The sequence below is a fragment of the Caretta caretta genome, chromosome 3 (assembly GCF_965140235.1).
Source record: "Caretta caretta isolate rCarCar2 chromosome 3, rCarCar1.hap1, whole genome shotgun sequence".
Lineage (NCBI taxonomy): Eukaryota > Metazoa > Chordata > Testudines > Cheloniidae > Caretta > Caretta caretta.
This window is the reverse complement of record NC_134208.1, coordinates 3,962,512-3,984,639: the sequence shown is the minus strand read 5'-3', so window position 1 is coordinate 3,984,639 and position 22,128 is coordinate 3,962,512. Positions and strand designations below refer to the sequence as shown.

General features: G+C 51.0%; 1 protein-coding gene across 7 annotated transcripts in view; it reads left to right on the top strand.

The window, feature by feature from the left end:
• The window catches only part of OTOF (otoferlin), a 198,887-nt gene that overhangs the window by 82,067 nt on the left and 94,692 nt on the right, over nucleotides 1-22,128 (top strand). For 6 of the 7 annotated variants that reach the window (XM_048846046.2, XM_048846042.2, XM_048846045.2 and 3 more), the window contains exons 4-5: nucleotides 12,911-13,010; nucleotides 21,630-21,841. In XM_048846046.2, coding sequence (XP_048702003.2) covers nucleotides 12,911-13,010; nucleotides 21,630-21,841 — 312 coding nt within the window. The remainder of the gene's footprint in view (nucleotides 1-12,910; nucleotides 13,011-21,629; nucleotides 21,842-22,128) is intronic. The other variant, XM_075126282.1, reaches the window with a different exon arrangement.

Here is a 22,128-nt window from a genome sequence, read left to right as displayed (position 1 = left end):
GGCAGCAAAGCTAACGCGGACCCTTGGGGACCAGGGCATGCCTGTGCATCTAAGGCAGCTAAGACGATGGACTAGATTCATCCCTGGTGTAACTCCATTGAAGATGCTCGTGGGGATGGGCTCCCCCTCTGAATCTCCCAGCCTGTGTCAAGTGGGTGCTGGCCAGTGGGAGCTGCCGTGGCCTATCCTGCGAGACAGAGTGGATCTAGTGCAGTAAAGACTTCCCTGATCAACACCAGACCCCTCCAGTGGATCCAGCGGTGGGCGCAAGCCAGCCTGAGCACCCTTCTTTAGCTGGCCCCAGCGAGGAGACAGGCGGCTGGGGTGAATTAGCTGCAGCTTCCTCATGCCATGGCCCTTTCCTTGCATTGCTCCAGCCTGGAGGTAACAAGGCCATGAGCCGCCCTAGCCGCGCCTGCAGCCGAGAGCAACGGGTGCAATTTGGCTCATGGAAGGTGGCGTGTTGGAGATGAGTAGGGTTGCTACCTTTCTAATGGCTGGTAACTGGACCTCCGAGGCCCTGCCCCCTTCTATGCCTCTTCCCCCAGGCCCCGTCCCTGTTCCGCCTCTTCCCCCAGACTCCGCGCCTGCTCCCCTTCTTCCCCCAAGCCCCGTCCCTGTTCTGCCTCTTCCCCCAACCACTGTCCCCGCTCCACCTCTTCCCCCAGGCCCCACCCCCTGCTCTGCCCCTTCCCCAGACCCCACCCCCTGCTCCGCCTCTTCCCCCAGGCCCCACCCCCTGCTCCGCCTCTTCCCCTGGCCCCACCCCCTGTTCTGCCCCTTCCCCAGACCCCAACCTCTGCTCTGCCTCTTCCCCCAGGCCCCACCCTCTGCTCTGCCTCTTCCCCTGGCCCCATCCCCTGCTCCGCCTCTTCCCCGAGGCCCCACCCTCTGCTCTGCCTCTTCCCCCAGGCCCTGCCCCTGCTCCGCCTCTTCCCCCAGCCCCACCCCCTGCTTTGCCTCTTCCCCCCAAGGCCCTGATTGGGTGTCTCTTGTATCAGAGGCACTGTCCCAAAGTAGCTCTAATGGTTAGACCTGGTTATCTGGGGTTTCAGCTCTGCTGATTTACAACAAAGACCCTCAATTGAATCTTAATGAGGTCTGTTATTACACAGTGGAGACAGAAAGGGTCAAATGGTGTCAGATAGATGCCCACACAGCCAAGTACAAATACCCTCTCTCAACACCACTGGCCTTTGGCACCCATGTCCCTGGCCTAGCAAGTGCAGTTTTGTTGAGGGTGAGTCCCTCAATCAGGGTAAGCCAAGCACACTTCTGCTGCCCCTGGCTCACACTACAAGGATACACAACTCTTTATTATCCCTGCCCCAATAACAAAGTGACTTGTGATCCAACACCAGCCAAAAGCAATCATTTGTGCAAAGCAGCCCCATCATGCTGTGCACCTAGGCAGAGTGGGCGGGTCTATGCAAACAAGGTCAGCTCATGAAGTCTTCTCCCCCAGCTCATCACCAGACGTCAGGGGAGAGCTCGCGCAGACCCTGCTTAACTGACAAGTGGTGAGGCACTTGCGATTCTGCAGCTGGAGTTTGCAGTTGAGCACAACTGCACCCTGGGCAAAATACACCCTTGTAACAACCAGTGGTGTCTGCGCTCAGTGGATTGAGCCTTCCTCCGTTGTCGTACGTTCCCCAACGGGATCCCTTGGGCCCACTCTGCTCTAGGAGCTTTCCCGGGCGGCTGTAGATGATGTTCGTGGTGGACTTGAGGAACACGTGGGGTAGCAGGGCATGCTCAATAGGTCAATGATAATAGCTCTACTGCAGTAGTTAATTATTATACTGAAAGTGCCGACAGAAGTCGTTCTGAACGGGGAAAAGGGACGTATGAGGCATTTGGCGTCTCCCAGACAGGGCTGGCAGCAGGACTGGTGGGCATGCGGTGGGGGGCATGAAAATTTGGCCTGATAGAGACTAGTGGGCTAAATTTATTCCTGGTGTAACTCCCTCGAAGGGGCATGGGATTAGAGTGGGGATGAAACTGGCTCGAGAGAGGTGCCCTCACAAGTACCTGCCCCTCCAGGAGGCGAGTATCATTATCATAGAATCATAGAATATCAGGGTTGGAAGGGATCTCAGGAGGTCATCTAGTCCCACCCCCTGCTCAAAGCAGGACCAATCCCCAATTAAATCATCCCAGCCAGGGTTTTGTCAAGCCTGACCTTAAAAACTTCTAAGGAAGGAGATTCTATCACCTCCCTAGGTAACCCATTCCAGTGTTTCACCACCCTCCTAGTGAAAAGTTTTTGCTAATATCCAACCTAAATCTCCCCCACTGCAACTTGAGACCATTACTCCTTGTTCTGTCCTCTTCTACCACTGAGAACAGACTAGAGCCATCCTCTTTGGAACCCGCTTTCAGGTAGTTGAAAGCAGCTATCAAATCCCCCCTCATTCTTCTCTTCTGCAGACTAAACAATCCCAGTTCCCTCAGCCTCTCCTCATAAGTCACGTGTTCCAGTCCCCTAATCATTTTGTTGCCCTCCGCTGGACTCTTTCCAATTTTTCCACATCCTTCTTGTAGTGTGGGGCCCAAAACTGGACACAGTACTCCAGATGAGGCCTCACCAGTGTCGAATAGAGGGGAACGATCACGTCCCTCGATCTGCTCACTATGCCCCTACTTATACATCCCAAAATGCCATTGGCCTTCTTGGCAACAAGGGCATCCTGTTGACTCATATCCAGCTTCTCGTCCACTGTAACCCCTAGGTCCTTTTCTGCAGAACTGCTGCCAAGCCAGTCGGTCCCTAGTCTGTAGCTGTGCATTGGGTTCTTCCGTCCTAAGTTCAGGACTCTGCACTTGTTCTTGTTGAACCTCATCAGATTTCTTTTGGCCCAATCCTCCAGTTTGTCTAGGGCCCTCTGTATCCTATCCCTACCCTCCAGCGTATCTACCTCTCCTCCCAGTTTAGTGTCATCTGCAAATTTGCTGAGAGTGCAATCCACACCATCCTCCAGATCATTTATGAAGATATTGAACAAAACCGGCCCCAGGACCGACCCTTGGGGCACTCCACTTGATACCGGCTGCCAACTAGACATGGAGCTATTGATCTCTACCCGTTGAGCCCGACAATCTAGCCAGCTTTCTATCCACCTTATCATCCATTCATCCAGCCCATACTTCTTTAACTTGCTGGCAAGAATACTGGGGGAGACCGTGTCAAAAGCTTTGCTAAAGTCAAGGAACAACATGTCCACTGATTTCCCTTCATCCACAGAACCTCTCATCATAGAAGGCAATTAGATTAGTCAGGCATGACTTGCCTTTGGTGAATCCATGCTGACTCTTCCTGATCACTTTCCTCTCCTCTAAGTGCTTCAGAATTGATTCCTTGAGGACCTGCTCCATGATTTTTCCGGGGACTGAGGTGAGGCTGACTGGCCTGTAGTTCCCAGGATCCTCCTTCTTCCCTTTTTTAAAGATGGGCACTACATTAGCCTTTTTCCAGTCGTCCGGGGCTTCCCCCGATCGCCATGAGTTTTCAAAGATAATGGCCAATAGCTCTGCAATCACATCCGCCAACTCCTTTAGCACTCTCGGATGCAACACATCCGGCCCCATGGACTTGTGCATGTCCAGCTTTTCTAAATAGTCCCGAACCACTTCTTTCTCCACAGAGTGCTGGTCACCTCCTCCCCATGCTGTGCAGCCCAGTGCAGTAGTCTGGGAGCTGACCTTGTTCGTGAAGACAGAGGCAAAAAAAGCATTGAGTACATTAGCTTTATCCACATCCTCTGTCACTAGGTTGCCTCCCTCATTCAGTAAGGGGCCCACACTTTCCTTGGCTTTCTTCTTGTTGCCAACATACCTGAAGAAACCCTTCTTGTTACTCTTAACATCTCTTGCTAGCTGCAGCTCCAGGTGTGATTTGGCCCTCCTGATTTCACTCCTGCATGCCCGAGCAATATTTTTATACTCATCCCTGGTCATTTGTCCAATCTTCCACTTCTTGTAAGCTTCTTTTTTGTATTTAAGATCAGCAAGGATTTCACTGTTAAGCCAAGCTGGTCACCTGCCATATTTACTATTCTTTCTACACATCGGGATGGTTTGCCCCTGTAATATCAATAAGGATTCTTTAAAATACAGCCAGCTCTCCTGGACTCCTTTCCCCCTCATGTTATTCTCCCAGGGATCTTGCCCATCAGTTCCCTGAGGGAGTCAAAGTCTGCTTTTCTGAAGTCCAGAGTCCGTATTCTGCTGCTCTCCTTTCTTCCTTGTGTCAGGATCCTGAACTTGACCATCTCATGGTCACTGCCTCCCAGGTTCCCATCCACTTTTGCTTCCCCTACTAATTCTTCCCGGTGCGTGAGCAGCAGGTCATGAAGAGCTCTGCCCCTCATTGGTTCCTCCAGCACTTGCACCAGGAAATTGTCCCCTACATTTTCCAAAAACTTCCTGGATTGTCTGTGCACCGCTGTATTGCTCTCCCAGCAGATATCAGGGTGATTGAAGTCTCCCATGAGAACCAGGGAGTGCAATCTAGTAACTTCTGCAAGTTGCCGGAAGAAAGCCTCGTCCACCTCATCCCCCTTCCCATTATTCCCATTTCATATATGGAGTAACCAAGACACAGAGGCTAAGAGCCGCTCCTGCAGCTGGATCATAGAATCATAGAATCATAGAATATAAGGGTTGGAAGGGACCCCAGATGGTCATCTAGTCCAACCCCCTGCTCGAAGCAGGACCAATTCCCAGTTAAATCATCCCAGCCAGGGCTTTGTCAAGCCTGACCTTAAAAACCTCTAAGGAAGGAGATTCTACCACCTCCCTAGGTAACGCATTCCAGTGTTTCACCACCCTCTTAGTGAAAAAGTTTTTCCTAATATCCAATCTAAACCTCCCCCACTGCAGCTTGAGACCATTACTCCTCGTTCTGTCATCTGCTACCATTGAGAACAGTCTAGAGCCATCCTCTTTGGAACCCCCTTTCAGGTAGTTGAAAGCAGCTATCAAATCCCCCCTCATTCTTCTCTTCTGCAGGCTAAACAATCCCAGCTCCCTCAGCCTCTCCTCATAACTCATGTGTTCCAGACCCCTAATCATTTTTGTTGCCCTTCGCTGGACTCTCTCCAATTTATCCACATCCTTCTTGAAGTGTGGGGCCCAAAACTGGACACAGTACTCCAGATGAGGCCTCACCAATGTCGAATAGAGGGGAACGATCACGTCCCTCGATCTGCTCGCTATGCCCCTACTTATACATCCCAAAATGCCATTGGCCTTCTTGGCAACAAGGGCACACTGCTGACTCATATCCAGCTTCTCGTCCACTGTCACCCCTAGGTCCTTTTCCGCAGAACTGCTGCCTAGCCATTCGGTCCCTAGTCTGTAGCTGTGCATTGGGTTCTTCCGTCCTAAGTGCAGGACCCTGCACTTATCCTTATTGAACCTCATCAGATTTCTTTTGGCCCAATCCTCCAATTTGTCTAGGTCCTTCTGTATCCTATCCCTCCCCTCCAGCGTATCTACCACTCCTCCCAGTTTAGTATCATCCGCAAATTTGCTGAGAGTGCAATCCACACCATCCTCCAGATCATTTATGAAGATATTGAACAAAACCGGCCCCAGGACCGACCCTTGGGGCACTCCACTTGATACCGGCTGCCAACTAGACATGGAGCCATTGATCACTACCCGTTGAGCCCGACAATCTAGCCAGCTTTCTACCCACCTTGTAGTGCATTCATCCAGCCCATACTTCCTTAACTTGCTGACAAGAATACTGTGGGAGACCGTGTCAAAAGCTTTGCTAAAGTCAAGATCTGAAGTACAGACTCTCCAGCCTGTGCTGGGGTCCCTTTGGGGTTCGTTCACACACAGGGATCCGTGCTAGTGAAGCCGATGGAGCAGCCAGCCAGCAGCACAGACTCATTGAACTAGCCATTCACCTCTACGACTTTCGGCTTATGCGCTGGGCATCCTGCCCGCTGCGGCAGGTGAGTGTCTGAGTGTCCGGACTCTGCCCGGCAGCAGCTGCAGGAGCAGGCTAAGCAGGCAGCCTGGGCACCGTTCTCTCGAGCGCTTCGCAGAAGCTGAGATGGGCTGCCGCACCGTGACCCTGGGGCATGCCCTGCCAAAGTACCCAGTGACCCGGGCCTGACACATGCTGCTCCCAGGCCCGACACAGCCGGCGGTGCTCTGTGTGGAGTCATGCGTTGCCACTAACAGGTTGTTCTCAGTTCACTTGATCACTTGTTATCAGATCACTTGAGGATTCCCTGTTCTGGTCATTCCCTCTGGGGCACCTGGCATTGGCCACTGTCGGAAGGCAGGATACTGGGCTAGATGGACCTTTGGTCTGACACAGCATGGTCGTTCTTATGTTATATTCAGTTGCGAGCACTGCAAATACCAATTCTGCTTTGCCCTCCCACAGCTAGAACTCAGTGGCATTACAGCAGGGGTGAATCTGGCCTGAAGGTTTTACTAGCCTCTGGTGTAGTAAGTAAGGGCCAGCTTTTTAAAGATGTTTAGGTACCTAAAACCGTTTGTTTCAATGGGAGTTTGGCACCTGAATGCCTTGAAAAATCTGGGCCCCTAGCTCCAGGTCTTCAAGTATTTTAGATCCATGCAGCAGGCCAGATAAGTTCAGATTCTCTCTGCTTCTCCTCCCGCCCCATCAGTGTATTCCGGTGGTGGGGAGGATCCCATGGGCCTGTGTTTCCGAGTTCAGATCCAGGCCAGCTTGTTGGCTCTGTGCGGAGTTTGTGCTGCTGCGTTCCAGGGTTTTGGTCTGGCGTGTTCTGTGGGCTGCTGGAGCGCAGGGCACATACCTGTGCCTGGCGGGATGGTTAACGTCGCTACAGGTCATCAGCAGAGGTATCTGATTCCCTGCACTGTTCACCTGACCCCATGCACCAGAGGGACAAGAGTCAGGACTCTTGGCTTCTCTTCCCAGCTTTGTTACTATCTCCATGTGTCACACCAGGCAAGTGACTTGACCTTACTCTGTGCCTCAGTTTCCCCACTTGTCAGTGGGGTTAATATTACTTACCCAAGATTTGTGAAACTGATGTTTGTTAAAGAACTTTACATTCCTGTCACGGAGTGTGGGGGAGTCCAGGCCCTGCACCCCTCTTCCAGGGATTCACTGAGACTCTCAGCCAGCCAGTAAAACAGAAGGTTTATTGGACAACAGGAACACAGTCCAAAACAGAGCTTGTGGGCACACCCAGGACCCCTCAGTCAAGTCCTTCTGGGGGAGCAGGGAGCTTAGACCCCAGCCGCCCCCCCGCCCCCCCCGCAGGCTCTCTCCTGCAGCCTGTCTTCACATTCCTGGGCAGATGTGTTACCTCCCCCTCCTGGCTCAGGTGACAGGCTCTCAGGTCTCCCATCCCCAGGGCCCATTCCCAGGTCAACACTCCCCCCTCCCTGCTGCGTCACATCGTCACAATTCCTCAGATGAAATGTGCTGCATTATTGTAATGCGCAGGCATAATGTTTATGTGCTACCACTGCCATCTAAAGGAAGGAATCAGAACTATGTGTGTCATAGGCACTATAGTGCTAACAGCGAATGGAGACTCTCTTCATTTGAGTGGCAGGGGATTGGGTTTCTGGGGTAGGCACATCTGAGTTCTGTCCTCACTGCTGCCATGAAGGTCCCAGTGTCTGTGGAGTGCAGCCCAGTGACATCCATGAAGTCCTAGGTGCGTGTGAATTTATTCCAAGATTGTGTTTTTACTCCCTTAGGGCCGTCACATGCTGGAATTTTAAACCAATAAATGCATTGCATTGAGGAAACCTTTTCAAGCTTTTAGCAAGGCTCTAGGATTACACAGAGTATTACCAATTCTTTGACCATTGGGGGAAATATAGGCTCTGCCTCAGTCTTTCTCATGATACTTGAAAGTACACTTGAAAGAAGATCCAGGTCTCTGTTTGAGGTGGCCATACATTATTCATTGCATACACAGCGGAATGAAATACACACGCAATTCATGTTTAATGGGCTACATGGCATCTTAAATGAATACACAACAGCTGAACGCTGGTATCTCTGAGCTCGCTCAACATGGAATCTCAGGGGTGAGGCGGCAAAGGGTCCCTCGCACGTGACACTAATAGACCTCTCCGACAGAGGAAGAGTCTCCCACCAAATGGGCAGCGTTGCTCCATTGGACAGGTGGGCTTGCCTTCTTCTAAAGCATCAGCAGAAGGCATGTCACCAGGCTGGAGGGATGGATCATCTGGGGCATCTCTTAGGTTCTGAGACAAGGGCTCAGGGAGGATCTCCCCGTTGCTATGGCTGGATGGTGCTGGCCAAACAAGCACATTTTGCCAGGTGGTTTGGTCAAATCAACTCTACCATCTTTGTTGCTCATGAACAGTTCAATTAGTGGCCCGGTGATTGGTCACATGGTATTATTTCTGTTCCCTGATTGGATAACCGAAACTTTAAAAAAATGTGAGACTAGCCAATAACGCATAAAGGCTTCTCCTGCTCCGACCTGGCTACGTGAGTGTGTTCACACAGGACCACAGCGACTGGTGCGAAGAGCAGCCAGTCTCCAAACCCTTAGGCAAACTATGGTGTTTCCAGGGATGTGAATGCAGAGGGAATAGCAAAGGGGTTGGAAGAGGTAGGCTGAAGGTCCCACATGAGCCTGGATCTGAAGTCACTGAGGTCTGGTTTACTCAACACTACAGGGCAGCTTATGTCCACCTAACTCTGCACGTGTCTACACTTAAATTTGGCTCCCGCTGATGTAACTGCCCCACTACGCCGACTTAAAAACTCCACCTCCCTGAGCAGTGTAGAGTCACGGGCGATGTAGTTAGATCGACACAATGTCAGTGCAGACACTGGCCTCCAGGAGCCATCCCACAATGGCCCCCGCTGACAGTACAGCAAGAGCTCCTGGGGAGGACACATACGGCCGATACAAGGAGCAAAGAGGAGATGCACAGGAGCGATGTAATTACTGGGGCGGCTGCATGGAGGGGTGTCGTGTAGACATGGCCTGAGGGGCAAGTGATTGATGATCTAAGAGTTGTTCAGAAGCAGTGTCTCATTGCAGAGCAGAGCTGGGCTGGTGACAGGAAGGACGAAGGGCCCGCTGGCTTGGGAGTTGGGTGACTCAGGCTCCATTCCCTGCTTTGCTGCACATTCCCTGAGTGACCTTAGCCAAGACATGCAGGGTCTGCCTACGCTGCGAAAAAACCCCGTGACAGTGAGTCGGAGAGCCCGGGTCTACGGTCCTGCACTACGGTGCTAAGCCAGCTGTGTCGATGGGCCTGCTCAGGCTGTGAAACCCAGCGAGGAGGGTGGAGCTCAGGGCTCGAGCTCCAGCCCACGTGGGAACGCCTATATTGCTGGTTTTGTAGACCCCGACTCACTGCTGCAGGGTATTCTTCTTTTTTTGCAGTGTCGACGTAACCATAGTCTCTCTCTGCCTCAGTTTCCCATATGCACAGTGGGGTAACAGCCCCACTGTGCCTCACAAGGGTGCTGTGAGGATACATACAGTGAAGACTGTCAGGTGCTCAGATACTATGATGCAGGGCACCGGCTAAATTCATTAGCTAGCCAGCGTGGGGACCAATCTGAAGCCCAGTGAGCCCAGTGAGTTGGGGGAGGTCCCGGACTACAGGAAAAAGGCTAATGTCGTGCCCATCTTTAAAAAAGGGAAGAAGGAGGATCCTGGAAACTACAGGCCAGTCAGCCTCACCTCAGTCCCCGGAAAAATCATGGAGCAGATCCTCAAGGAATCAATTCTGAAGCACTTAGAGGAGAGGAAAGTGATCAGGAACAGTCAGCATGGATTCACCAAGGGCAAGTCATAGAATCATAGAATCATAGAATCATAGAATCATGCCTGACTAATCTAATTGCCTTCTATGATGAGATAATTGGCTCTGTGGATGAGGGGAAAGTGGTGGACGTGTTGTTCCTTGACTTTAGCAAAGCTTTTGACACGGTCTCCCCCAGTATTCTTGTCAGCAAGTTAAAGAAGTATGGGCTGGATGAATGGACAATAAGGTGGATAGAAAGCTGGCTAGATTGTCGGGCTCAACGGGTAGAGATCAATGGCTCCATGTCTAGTTGGCAGCTGGTATCTAGTGGAGTGCCCCAAGGGTCGGTCCTGGGGCCGGTTTTGTTCAATATCTTCATAAATGATCTGGAGGATGGTGTGGATTGCACCCTCAGCAAGTTTGCAGATGACACTAAACTGGGAGGAGAGGTAGATACGCTGGAGGGTAGGGATAGGATACAGAGGGACCTAGACAAATTAGAGGATTGGGCCAAAAGAAATCTGATGAGGTTCAACAAGGACAAGTGCAGAGTCCTGCACTTAGGATGAAAGAATCTCATACACTGCTACAGACTAGGGACCGAATGGCTCGGCAGCAGTTCTACAGAAAAGGACCTAGGGGTTACAGTGGACGAGAAGCTGGATATGAGTCAATAGGGTGCCCTTGTTGCCAAGAAGGCCAATGGCATTTTGGGATGTATACGTAGGGGCATTGCCAGCAGATCGAGGGACGTGATCATTCCCCTCTATTCGACATTGGTGAGGCCTCATCTGGAGTACTGTGTCCAGTTTGGGGCCCCACACTACAAGAAGGATGTGGAAAAATTGGAAAGCATCCAGCGGAGGGCAACAAAAATGATTAGGAGACTGGAACACATGACTTATGAGGAAAGGCTGAGGGAACTGGGATTGTTTAGTCTGCAGAAGAGAAGAATGAGGGGGGATTTGATAGCTGCTTTTAACTACCTGAAAGGGGGCTCCAGAGAGGATGGATCTAGACTGTTCTCAGTGGTAGCAGATGACAGAACAAGGAGTAATGGTCTCAAGTTGCAGTGGGGGAGATTTAGGTTGGATATTAGGAAAAACTTTTTCACTAGGAAGGTGGTGAAACACTGGAATGGGTTACCTAGGGAGGTGGTGGAATCTTCTTCCTGAGAAGTTTTTAAGGTCCAACTTGACAAAGCCCTGGCTGGGATGATTTAATTAATTAATTGATTAGTCCTGCTCTGGGCAGGGGGTTGGACTAGATGACCTCCTGGGGTCCCTTCCAACCCGGGTATTCTATGATTCTATGATTCTCCTTCCTCTGTGAAACAGTGGTTAGATAGATCACTGCCCTGAGACTGAACAATGCCCTGAGGCTTACAAGGAAGAAGGAAGAGACTGTAATTAATGGCAGTGTTCTCACTGGCCCCAGCGAGCTGAGCACTGTGAAATTATTTCTGACAAGCCCTCCAGATACATTGTCTGTAGCTCTGGGATAGCAGGAGGATCTTTATCAGCACTGCAGATCCGACGGTAAGGGAGAGCGTAGCACATGCTTTGTGCCAGGCCTTCTGCTGGGTTATAAGCAGCTCGGTGTTTAATAGGTGGCCTCGTTTGCAGCATTGCTCGTTTCGTGTGGCCTGGTGAGGTGCACAGATCGTTCTGGTGCCACGCCAAAAATGCAAAGCAAGAAACAGCAGCCTCAAACGGAGCAGCATCAAATAAACTGAACCGATGCTGAGATACAGGGAACAGGGAGGGGGAGGGCACCATGGCCGGTCCACTTCTAAAAGTGGGAGCGCTAGGCCTTCCCACATTTTACCGGATGTGAGGGCAAGCGACAGGGGGAGGGGGTAGAGAGGAGCAAGCAAGGGGCAGGGTCCTGGGGGGAAGAGGTGGCATGGGAGCAGGGCCTAGGGGGAAGGGGTAGTGTGGGGGTGGGGGCTTAGGGAGAAAGGGGGTCGGGGCCACAGTTTGGGCACCAGTGCCCCACCACCACCACTTTTAGGGACCTTCTGCCACTCCTGCTGAGACAGCCCAGGGGCATTGACGCTGAGCGTTGTATTCATTTCCCCGTGTCATCTGACAGACATGGCCGCTGGTTAATTTACTTGCTAATGATGCTGGAGTTCCAGGCTGCCACGCTAGCAAACTGCAGAGCCGAGGGGCCTCGCTGGAGGATGAGGGGCCAGTTTGCCACAGCATCTGGCCGCCGGGGTGTAATTCTGCAGTGCTGGCTCAGTAGGGTGACCAGACAGCAAGTGTGAAAAATTGGGACGGGGGTGGGGGGGATAATAGGAGCTTATATAAGAAAAAGCCCCCAAAATCGGGACTGTCTCTATAAAATTGGGATATCTGGTCACCCTATGGCTCAGGCTCCATGGCCACTGACTCCAGGGGGCGCGTTGACTGTACAAGCCCGTCCACACGCTGCAGCGACCCCCTGTGCTGCCAACCGCGGAGGAAAGGATGAGCGAGATGACGCACCTGGGAGGTGGGCTGAGAGCTGTGGTCCTCAGGCCTCCGCTACAGCTTAAGCTCCCTTCGCTAGCAGGAGTCGGAGCTGTTCTGTGGGCTCAGCCACTAGATGGTGCTCAGATACTCCACGCCAGTACGTTTCCTGCGGGCCTATAGGAATTAGAGATGGAAAACGGCCCCAGCTGGTCCCATCCCTCCCCAGCCCAGGTGACCAATCCAGGGCTGATTATTCCTGGCAGTTCCCTAACTCGTTGGACCCTGTGCTAGCCAGTTTATGTTCTGCCTCCAAGCTCCTGCCTTCCTGGGTAATTTCAGGGAGGTTTCCAGCACCCTGTGCCTTCTGCTTGTGTCTGTAATGGGGTATCCCAGCCATGAGCACCAGGCTGGGGACAGCACCTGCTGCGGGGATCATCCTGGACTGTCCATGGATCTTGCACCTTTTGAAAGTCTCCCCCAGAGCTAGGCAAATATATACCAAGGTGGCAATGGAAATGAAGCCTCTGATTATAAAGACGCCCTCCCCCAGCTCCAATGGCAGCTGGGCAGGGGAGTTCCCTTCCCTTTGATGGCCGCGTTGGGCTGGCGGGGATTCACCGCCTCTCTAGGGCCCAGGAATTCGCCCAGCCTGCGACTCCTCACCCCCTCTCCCGTTTGTTTCCTAGACTCATCGGCACATTCCGGATGGTCCTGCAGAAGGTGGTGGAGGAAGGCCAGCTGGAGGTGACGGACACTTTAATAGACGACAATAACTCCGCCATTCGGGTAGGTGACAGACAACAGTGGCCGCTTTCTGTCCTCCTGCAATGTGCGCGTGTGGCACCGCTGCCCCCTGCTGGGGGGAATGACAGAGCTGCATGAGTGCACGTGAGACTGTCGCCCTCTAGTGTCCACCTATGCCCCGGAATCTCCAAATCTTGGCAGCCTTTCCCCGTCAGATTTTACTGATTTCTCATGACGGCTCATCCAGGGTCAAGAGGTATGAAACTATGGATGTGTGTCTACACTCTGAGATGGCAGTGGAATTCCCATCTTGAGGAGACACACCTGTGCTAGTTTCAGAGCAGCAGCCGTGTTAGTCTGTATTTGCAAAAAGAAAAGGAGGACTTGTGGCACCTTAGAGACTAACCAATTTATTTGAGCATGAGCTTTTGTGAGCTACAGCTCACTTCATCGGATGCATTCAGAGGAAAATACAGCTCTCATCCCCTAATGCCCCTGCTCTACTTGCGCTATATTGATGACATCTTCATCATCTGGACCCATGGAAAAGAAGCCCTGGAGGAATTCGACCATGACTTCAACAATTTCCATCCCACCATCAATCTCAGCCTGGACTAGTCCACACAAGAGATCCACTTCCTGGACATTACAGTGCTAGTAAGCAATGGTCACATAAACAACACCCTATACCGGAAACCTACTGACCACTATTCCTACCTACATGCCTCCAGCTTTCATCCAGATCACACCACACGATCCATTGTCTACAGCCAAGCTCTATGATACAGCCGAATTTGCTCCAACCCCTCAGACAGAGACAAACACCTACAAGATCTCTATCAAGCATTCTTACAACTACAATACCCACCTGCGGAAGTGAAGAAACAAATTGACAGAGGCAGAAGAGTACCCAGAAGTCACCTACTACAGGACAGGCCCAACAAAGAAACTAACAGAACACCACTAACCATCACCTTCAGCCCCCAACTAAAACCTCTCCAGCACATCATCAGGGATCTACAACCTATCCTGAAGGACGACCCATCACTCTCACAGATCTTGGGAGCCAGGCCAGTCCTTGCTTACAGACAGCCCCCAACCTGAAGCAAATACTCACCAGCAACCACACACCACACAACAGAACCACTAACCCAGGACCCTATCCTTGCAACAAAGCCCGTTGCCAACTGTACCCACATATCTATTCAGGGGACACCATCATAGGGCCTAATCACATCAGCCACACTATCGTTCACCTGTGCATCTACCAGTGTGATATATGCCATCATGTGCCAGCAATGCCCCTCTGCCATGTACATTGGCCAAACCGGACAGTCTCTACGTAAAAGAATAAATGGACACAAATCTGACATCAGGAATCATAACATTCAGAAACCAGTTGGAGAACACTTCAATCTCTTTGATCACTCGATTACAGACCTAAAAGTGGCAATTCTTCAACAAAAAAACTTCAAAAACAGACTCCAACGAGAGACTGCGGAATTGGAATTAATTTGCAAACTGGATACAATTAACTTAGGCTTGAATAAAGACTGGAAGTGGATGGATCATTACACAAAGTAAAACTATTTCCCCATGTTTATTTCCCTCACCCCACCCCCCACTGTTCCTCAGACATTCTTGTCAACTGCTGGAAATGGCCCACCTTGATTATCACTACAAAAGGTCCCCCCCCATCCCCCCCCTCCCCCGCTCTCCTGCTGGTAATAGCTCACCTTAAGCGATCATTCTCGTTCCAGTGTGTATGGTAACACCCATTGTTTCATGTTCTCTGTGTATATAAATCTCCCCACTGTATTTTCCACTGAATGCATCGGATGAAGTGGGCTGTAGCCCATGAAAGCTCATGCTCCAATAAATTGGTTAGTCTCTAAGGTGCCACAAGTCCTCCTGTTCTTGTTACCTGTGCTGGTGCTGATCATGCTAGCAAGCTGAAAACTGAGTGGAATTACACCCCAGCTCGAAGTGCAGACATACCCCATTTCTGGGGTACTTTCAGATGATGCATAAAACCTGGTCCCGTGGCTTTATCAGAGCCCTGAGCTCTACGCTGCTCCAGGGAATGGCAGACTAGGTCTGCAGGGAGCTAACGTGGCCTGTCCAATGCACATTGGCACATCGTGCTCCCCAGAAACAAGCAGAGCAGAGCAGAGCGCACCATTGCTGGCAGACTAGAAGCCTGGGAACAAGGACTTGGAGACCCTACTCGGTCCCAGCTCTACAGTCGACTGTGTGCCCTTGGCAATGATGAAATTTCCCGCTGTTCCATACCATGTAGGTATGAAAACTATGTTTTAATGACTTAGGGCCTGATCCAAAGCCCACTGAAGTCAGTGGGGGAAACTCCGACTGCCTTCGGGTCAGCCCTTGTGTTTTTAACCCGGCATCATTAAAATATATTTGTCAAACTGAATCAACCAACAGCTGTTCCCTGCTGGGCTGCATGAGACGCTTTGAAGTTAAGCGGCTTCTGCATAGGTGGCAAGTGAGTCTTCCATTTGGGGAGGCTTACACACAGCTCCCTAGAAGTGGGGGGGCCACTAGTGCCTGGACTATGGCCCCGCCCCGACTCTGCCTCTTCCCCCCTAGACTCCTCCCACTCCTCTCCCACTCCTTTTCCTCTGAGGCCCACCTCACCCCTCTGCCACTCACTCCTCTCCGCCTCTTCCCCCAAGGCCCGGCCGCCCGCCCACTCCTCTGTGTCGTGGGAGGGGGGCTTAGGGGGAAGAGGCGGGGCAAGGGCGGGGCCTTGGGGGAGAAGGCAGAGAGGGGGCAGGGTCTCAGGCCAGAGTGTGGACAGGGTCATGGTCTGGGCACCAGTGGCCCCCCACTTCTAGGGAGCTTCGCTTCCGGCGCTCCAAAGGCGGCAGGCCGACACGCCTCCAAAGGGAGGTGACCCATGCTACATCCGCGGCATTTGCCCACCTGCATGGCCAGCCTTTTGGGGGGAGGCTTAGCCTCCCCAGGCCTCTTATACAGACCGCCCATCATCTTCTGAATTATTTCTATGCAAAAAGGCTGACATTTTGAAAAACAGGGATCCATAATTTCCTGATAAATTTAAAAACCATAGGGGGAAAATGCTTCCAGTGTGCCAGCTGCTCGCAAACGTGAGGACTAGAAGACTAGGAAGCTGATTTCACCTCTGTGTGCGGCAAGGGTGAGAGCGATGCTGGAATCCTGCATCCCGCTCGGGTGTCCAGTCCTTAAACTGGCGGTTGAAAAATGGGAGAGGGGACAGGAAGGAGCCAAAGGAATGAGTCGAGGACTGGAGAAGACACCTTGCAGTGAGAGACTTAAAGAACTCAATCTATTTAATTTACCAAAAAGGAGATGGAGAGGTGACTTGAGCATGGGGTGTAAATAGATTGGGAAGCATTCGATTTTTATTAGTAAATGTCAATACACTTCACTTTAACCGTACCCGCATCCACCCAGGGGAAAAGACTTCCACCCAGGATACTTGACATTGACAGGTAGGCAACGTAAGAAAATGCTGCTTGAGGACTTCTTAGTTTGATCTGAGGATATTTACTTCGTATGTTTTGACCTGTGATGTTTACCCATTTATGTTTTAAAGGTTGTAAAGTTTTCACTTTTTGAATCGCAGTGTCTCCTGTCATTAAGTGATTCTTGTCTGATCTCCCACATCGCCTGCCCCCGCCCCCAATTTCCTGCAACTGTGAAAACTTAAATTGATAAAAATAGAGAAAAAATACTTTAAAACCCACGATTCTGCACAGCTGTGAAAATTTAAATCACTAAAAACTATTTTAATGCTTAAAAATAAACATCGATATTATCCATGGAAATTGTTAAAAAAAAATTGAATTCTGCCAAGCCTGTATATAAGGAGCTTCCTGGAGAAGAAATACTAGGTACTAAAGGATGCTTCAGTCTGGTGCAGAAAGACGAACAAAAAACCAACGGCTGGAAGCTAAAGCCAGAGAAATTCCACACATTTTCAATGGGGAGGGTTATTAGCTATTGGAACAAACTACCAAGGGAAGTGGGGGATGTCTTCAGATCCAGATTGGAGGCCTCTATGGAAGAAGTGTTAGCCACACACAAGTCACTGGGCTCAGGACAGGGTACCTGGGTGAAACTCTGTAACTTGTGAGGACCTACTGGTCCCTTCTGGCTGTAAACTCTATGAATCTGTAACTAGAGGACTCAGTGCAGGACTGGAGACCAAGAGGAGAAGTGACCTAACTCTGGCTTCGCTACAGACTGACTGTTTGACCAGGGCAAGTCACATCTGGTCTCAAGGCCTCAGCTTCCCCATCTGCAAAATAATACTTCCCTGCCTCCCAGGGACGTTGTGGGGATTAATGAGCCAGCATTTGAGCCGTTCTTAGAAAAACATATAAAGCCCCATTGCCAATACCAAACTATCTTTTCCTGGGAATTTGGCACAAATGTTTGGCAGACAGAATGATAGAGTGAAAAGCATCTAGATCCCCCGTAGGTCCCTCAGTAAGTCCTTGGAGTCGCATCCTGTGTGTTTGCGCGTGAGGGAGAGAAACACATTTGTTATATATCTAATGTTCATATTCCTGGGTTCATACCGCTTGCTTTGGGATAACTGTAACATCCCTGGAATATATTGTCCCTTAATTGCTGACGCCCTCCGACGGAACTCTGGTGTTCCGGTCCTGTTAATCTGGGCTGCGCAGGAGTGGTTGCGTTGGTGGGGGTATATGATCTACGCAGAATTTTAGACTTGCCTTTTCCCATGCAGTATCCATGGCAACTTCTTAGGACAGAAAGGACAATTTAGCCATGTAAATTCCTTCTAACCCCCCTCTGCTGCAGCTCCAGTGACTGTGTTAAATAGGGGGAGAGGATGGGTTCTCTAAACCAGTGGTTCTCAGCCTTTTCAGACTACAATAGCCCTTTCAGACGTGTGAAGCCCGAGTCCTGGTGCCTCGGGCTGAAGCATGTAACTTAGCATTGCAGGATTCCCTGTGGCGTGGGGCCAGGGCCAGCTCTAGCTTTTTGGCTGCCCCAAGCGGTGAAGGAAAAAAAACAAAAAACCAAGCCTGGTTGAGCTGCCGCCAAAGTGCCGCTGAAGAGGAAGAGAGGGACGGCAGGGCCTGCCGTCGAATTGCCGCTGAAGACCCAGACATGCCGCCCCAGTGACGGACGGAGTGCCACCCCTTTCTATTGGCCACCCCAGGCACCTGCTTCCTTTGCTGGTGCCTGGAGCCGGCCCTGCATGGGGCCGCAGGCAACTGCCCTGCTTGCTACCCACTAATGCCAGCCCTGCACTTGCGACCTCCCTAAACCCATCCCACGACCCCCCTGGGGTGAGAAACACTGATCTAGATGAGTTGAAGTACCACCTGGAAGACCTCTGCGTAGCACCAAGGTACACATGCCCCTGATTGAGAGCTGCTGCTCTAAGCACACATCCCATGGCGCTCTGCAGGGGATAAGGCAGTGAGGATGCAAGCCCTGTGAACAACTCCAGACTGAGTAGCTCCTCTCAGACCTGGCCACGTAATCACCAGAGCTAGAAAGAGGCTTTCTCCAGGCTTTGAAAGATGCTATTTCCTTTGTCAGTCATAGAAATGTGTCACCTGCAATTTTAGACCATTCGCATATGGGGACCAGAGGGAATCGGATGCAGACCTGTTACAGTAGCATAGTCAGAGCAAGCGGGCTGGGAGCCAGGAGACCTGTTCTCTGCCACTGACTCTCTGGGTGACCTTGGGCAAGTCACGTCCCATCTTTGTGCCTCACTTTCCCCGTCTATAAAATGGGATAATGATCAGTGGTGAATGATTTTTTTTAAATGGCTTTTCGAGCAACATGAACTGTTCATGGTGGTCAAATTTTTCCAGCTCTTCACTGAGAAAACAAATCAGTAAAAAATTGTGAGAGTTCTTTTTTGGGGGGGGTTTTACAAAAACGGGAACGTTTTACTGGAACCAATTTTTATTTTTTTATCTGAAAGCATTTTTGGAAAACTAATTTGTTCCCAGGTTTTAGTTCAAATTTTTTTCATAGAAAAACAAACCAAAAAAAGGGGCAGGGATTTTTTTTAATTGGAAAATTTTCTAAATTTCCTTCAGAACATAATTAGCGGTTTTGGACTAGCTCTAATAATGACACTCAGCCGTCTCCCTGAGGAGCTGTGAGCAGATCCCTGAAAAATATAGACAAAACATTTCTTTCAGCTTTTTGGCTACATTTTTCAAGTTTTCGTTTTTATGACAAAACCCCTACGGTCTGATCATAAATGGGGTATTTCCCACAGAAAGTTCCATTTAGATAACAAAATCTATTTTCCTACAAAACTATCATTTTTGGCCAAAATCTTTTCACCGTAGCAATGGGAATTAAGTGAGTGTTTGTGAAATGCTCTGAGGTCTGTTGGTGAGAAGCAAAGTCCTCATCTTTGCATCCTGGTGACTTCTGCATCACTTGATCACTTGCAGTCTCTAAATCATAACTGACTATGCAGCAGCTCAAACAGAAATCAGGGGTGTGATGCATAGAAGCATAGAAGATCAGGGTTGGAAGGGACCTCAGGAGGTCATCTAGTCCAGTCCCCTGCTCAAAGCAGGACCAATCCCCAATTAAATCATTCCAGCCAGGGCTTTGTCAAGCCGGGCCTTAAAAATCTCTAAGGAAGGCGATTCCACCATCTCCCTAGGTAATCCATTCCAGTGCTTCACAACCCTCCTAGTGAAAATGTTTTTCCTAATATCCAACCTAAACCTCCCCCACTGCAACTTGAGACCATTACTCCTTGTTCTGTCATCCGCTACCACTGAGAACAGTCTAGATCCATCCTCTCTGGAACCCCCGACTTTTCAACTTTTCAGGTAGTTGAAAGCAGCTATCAAATCCCCCCTCATTCTTCTCTTCTGCAGACTAAACAGTCCCAGTTCCCTCAGCCTCTCCTCATAAGTCATGTGTTCCAGTCCCCTAATCATTTTTGTTGCCCTCTGCTGGATGTTTTCCAATTTTTCCACATCCTTCTTGTCGTGTGGGGCCCAAAACTGGACACAGTACTCCAGATGAGGCCTCACCAATGTCGAATAGAGGGGAATGATCACGTCCCGCGATCTGCCAGCATTGCCCCTACTTATACAGCCCAAAATGCTCTTAGCCTTCTTGGCAATAAGGGCACACTTGCAGTGACAAAGTGTGACAAAATGACAAAAATGCAGTGACAAAGAAAGGCCAATGTGAGGCCTTTGAGCCTCTCCCCCTGTGGCAGGGAGCCTCTCCCCCTATCCTCCAAGAACTTCAAAAGGCACATTCTCCTTCACGTTACTTTTGGTCCTGCTTTGAGCAGGGGGTGGGACTAGATGACCTCCTGAGGTCCCTTCCAACCCTGCGATTCTCCGATTCTATCATTCTAAACCTGGGGGTACTCAGGGAGGTGATTGGTGAGACCACTACTGGAATAACACATCACATTTTGGTGTCCACATTTTAAACTGGCCATTGAAAAACTCGAAAGGGTACAGAAAAGAGCCACAGAAATAACTGAACGGCTGGAGAAAATGACTTACGATGAGAGACTTAAGGAGCTCAATCTGTTCAGCTTTTCCAAATAAGATTGAGAGGTGACTTGATTACAGTGTAAACGCACCTTCCAGGGGAGAAATACCAGGTACTAAAGGACTCTTTAATCTAGCAGAGTGAGGCAGAGCAAGAACCAATGGCTGGATGCTGAAGCCAGGCAAATTCAAATGAAGAATAAGGCACCAATTTTTACCAGTGTGGGTGATTAACCATCAGAGCAAACGGCCAAGGGAAATGGTGGATTCTCCAATTTTTTGAATCCAGACTGGCTGCCAGTCTGGAAGAAGCTTTAGCCCTCCGTGTTTCAGGAGCCAAATTAGAGATCAGCGTTACCCAAATGAGCCCCCGGTGTGTGAATTCGTGGCTTCATTTACTAGAGCGGCGGGTATCCAAGGCCAGGGGAGGCTAAGCCTCCCCTAACCCAGGCTGTGGTCCCCCCCACGCTCCACCCCGAGGCCCCGTCCTCACTCCCCCTCTCCCCTGAAGCTAGCAGGGGCTCAGCTCCAGCCAGCAGTCTGGAGCTCGGGGCTGGGACAGGGAGGGACGGCGTGCAGGCCAGCCGGTGGCCTGGGGCAGCTTGGGCTGGCCCGGGGGTCAGGCAGCTTGGGGGTCAGGCCAGCTGGGCAGCCGGAGTGGTTTGGGCGGCTGCGGGCAGGTATGGGGCGCTGGCAGGTGGGGGGCACGGCCTCGGACAGAAGGGGCGGGCCCGGGGGCTAGCCTCCCCAAAGGTGGGGTTCACACGCCGTCCATATATTAATAACCTAGTGCAAGTTAACTTAATTGGTTAATAACCTAATGAAAGCATCCTGATTGGTTAATAGCTTAGATCGCTTAATAATTCAATCACACCGTGTTTTAATATCTTGTGCTGCAAAGAGCTGCCGGAGACACATTAAAGAGCCCCTTGCGGCTAGCACGCCTCGGTCTGCGTATCACTGATTTAGCCAAATGCCCTGTGGAGGGCTCAAGGCAGGCGTCACGTTACACGGGAGGTCAAGTGAGATGATCTAATAGCCTCTTCTGGCCTCAGTATTTAGGAATAAATCTTCCCTGCATGCTGGCCTCACTCGCTGAGCGTGTGTTTGGTTTGTGTTCCAGACCAGCATCTCCATAGAGATCAGGTACCAGGCCATGGATGGCACCGTGGGCACCTGGAATGACGGGGAATTTCTGGAGAGTCCTAACTACCGGTCGGAGGGCGAAGGCCCGTTGGAGACAGAAAGCCTGCTCCCCGGGCACCGGCAGGGCGCGGCCGTGTCTCCTGGCAAATCCAACCCCAGCCTGAAACCAGCAGAGAGGAACTTCAGGAGGTAACATTCCACCCGCGGCACCAACTCGATTCCCAGGCACTGCCCGGTGCGGGCAGACTTCTTGGCATGAGCGTGCATTGGCAATGAGCCCTCCTCCATATGCCTATGGAGGGGGGCCCTGTTTGTCCTTGTTCATAGCGCCACCGTCTTCACGTCACGCTGCAGCGAAGGGAGATAGGTGTACGAGCTAGCGCAGATGCGTCTCACCTCCGCTGGATTTGCATTTCCAGCTGTGTCTCCGCCCTGTTCATTTTAAACAGGTCGATACGCAGGTGGGCGCGGGGCGG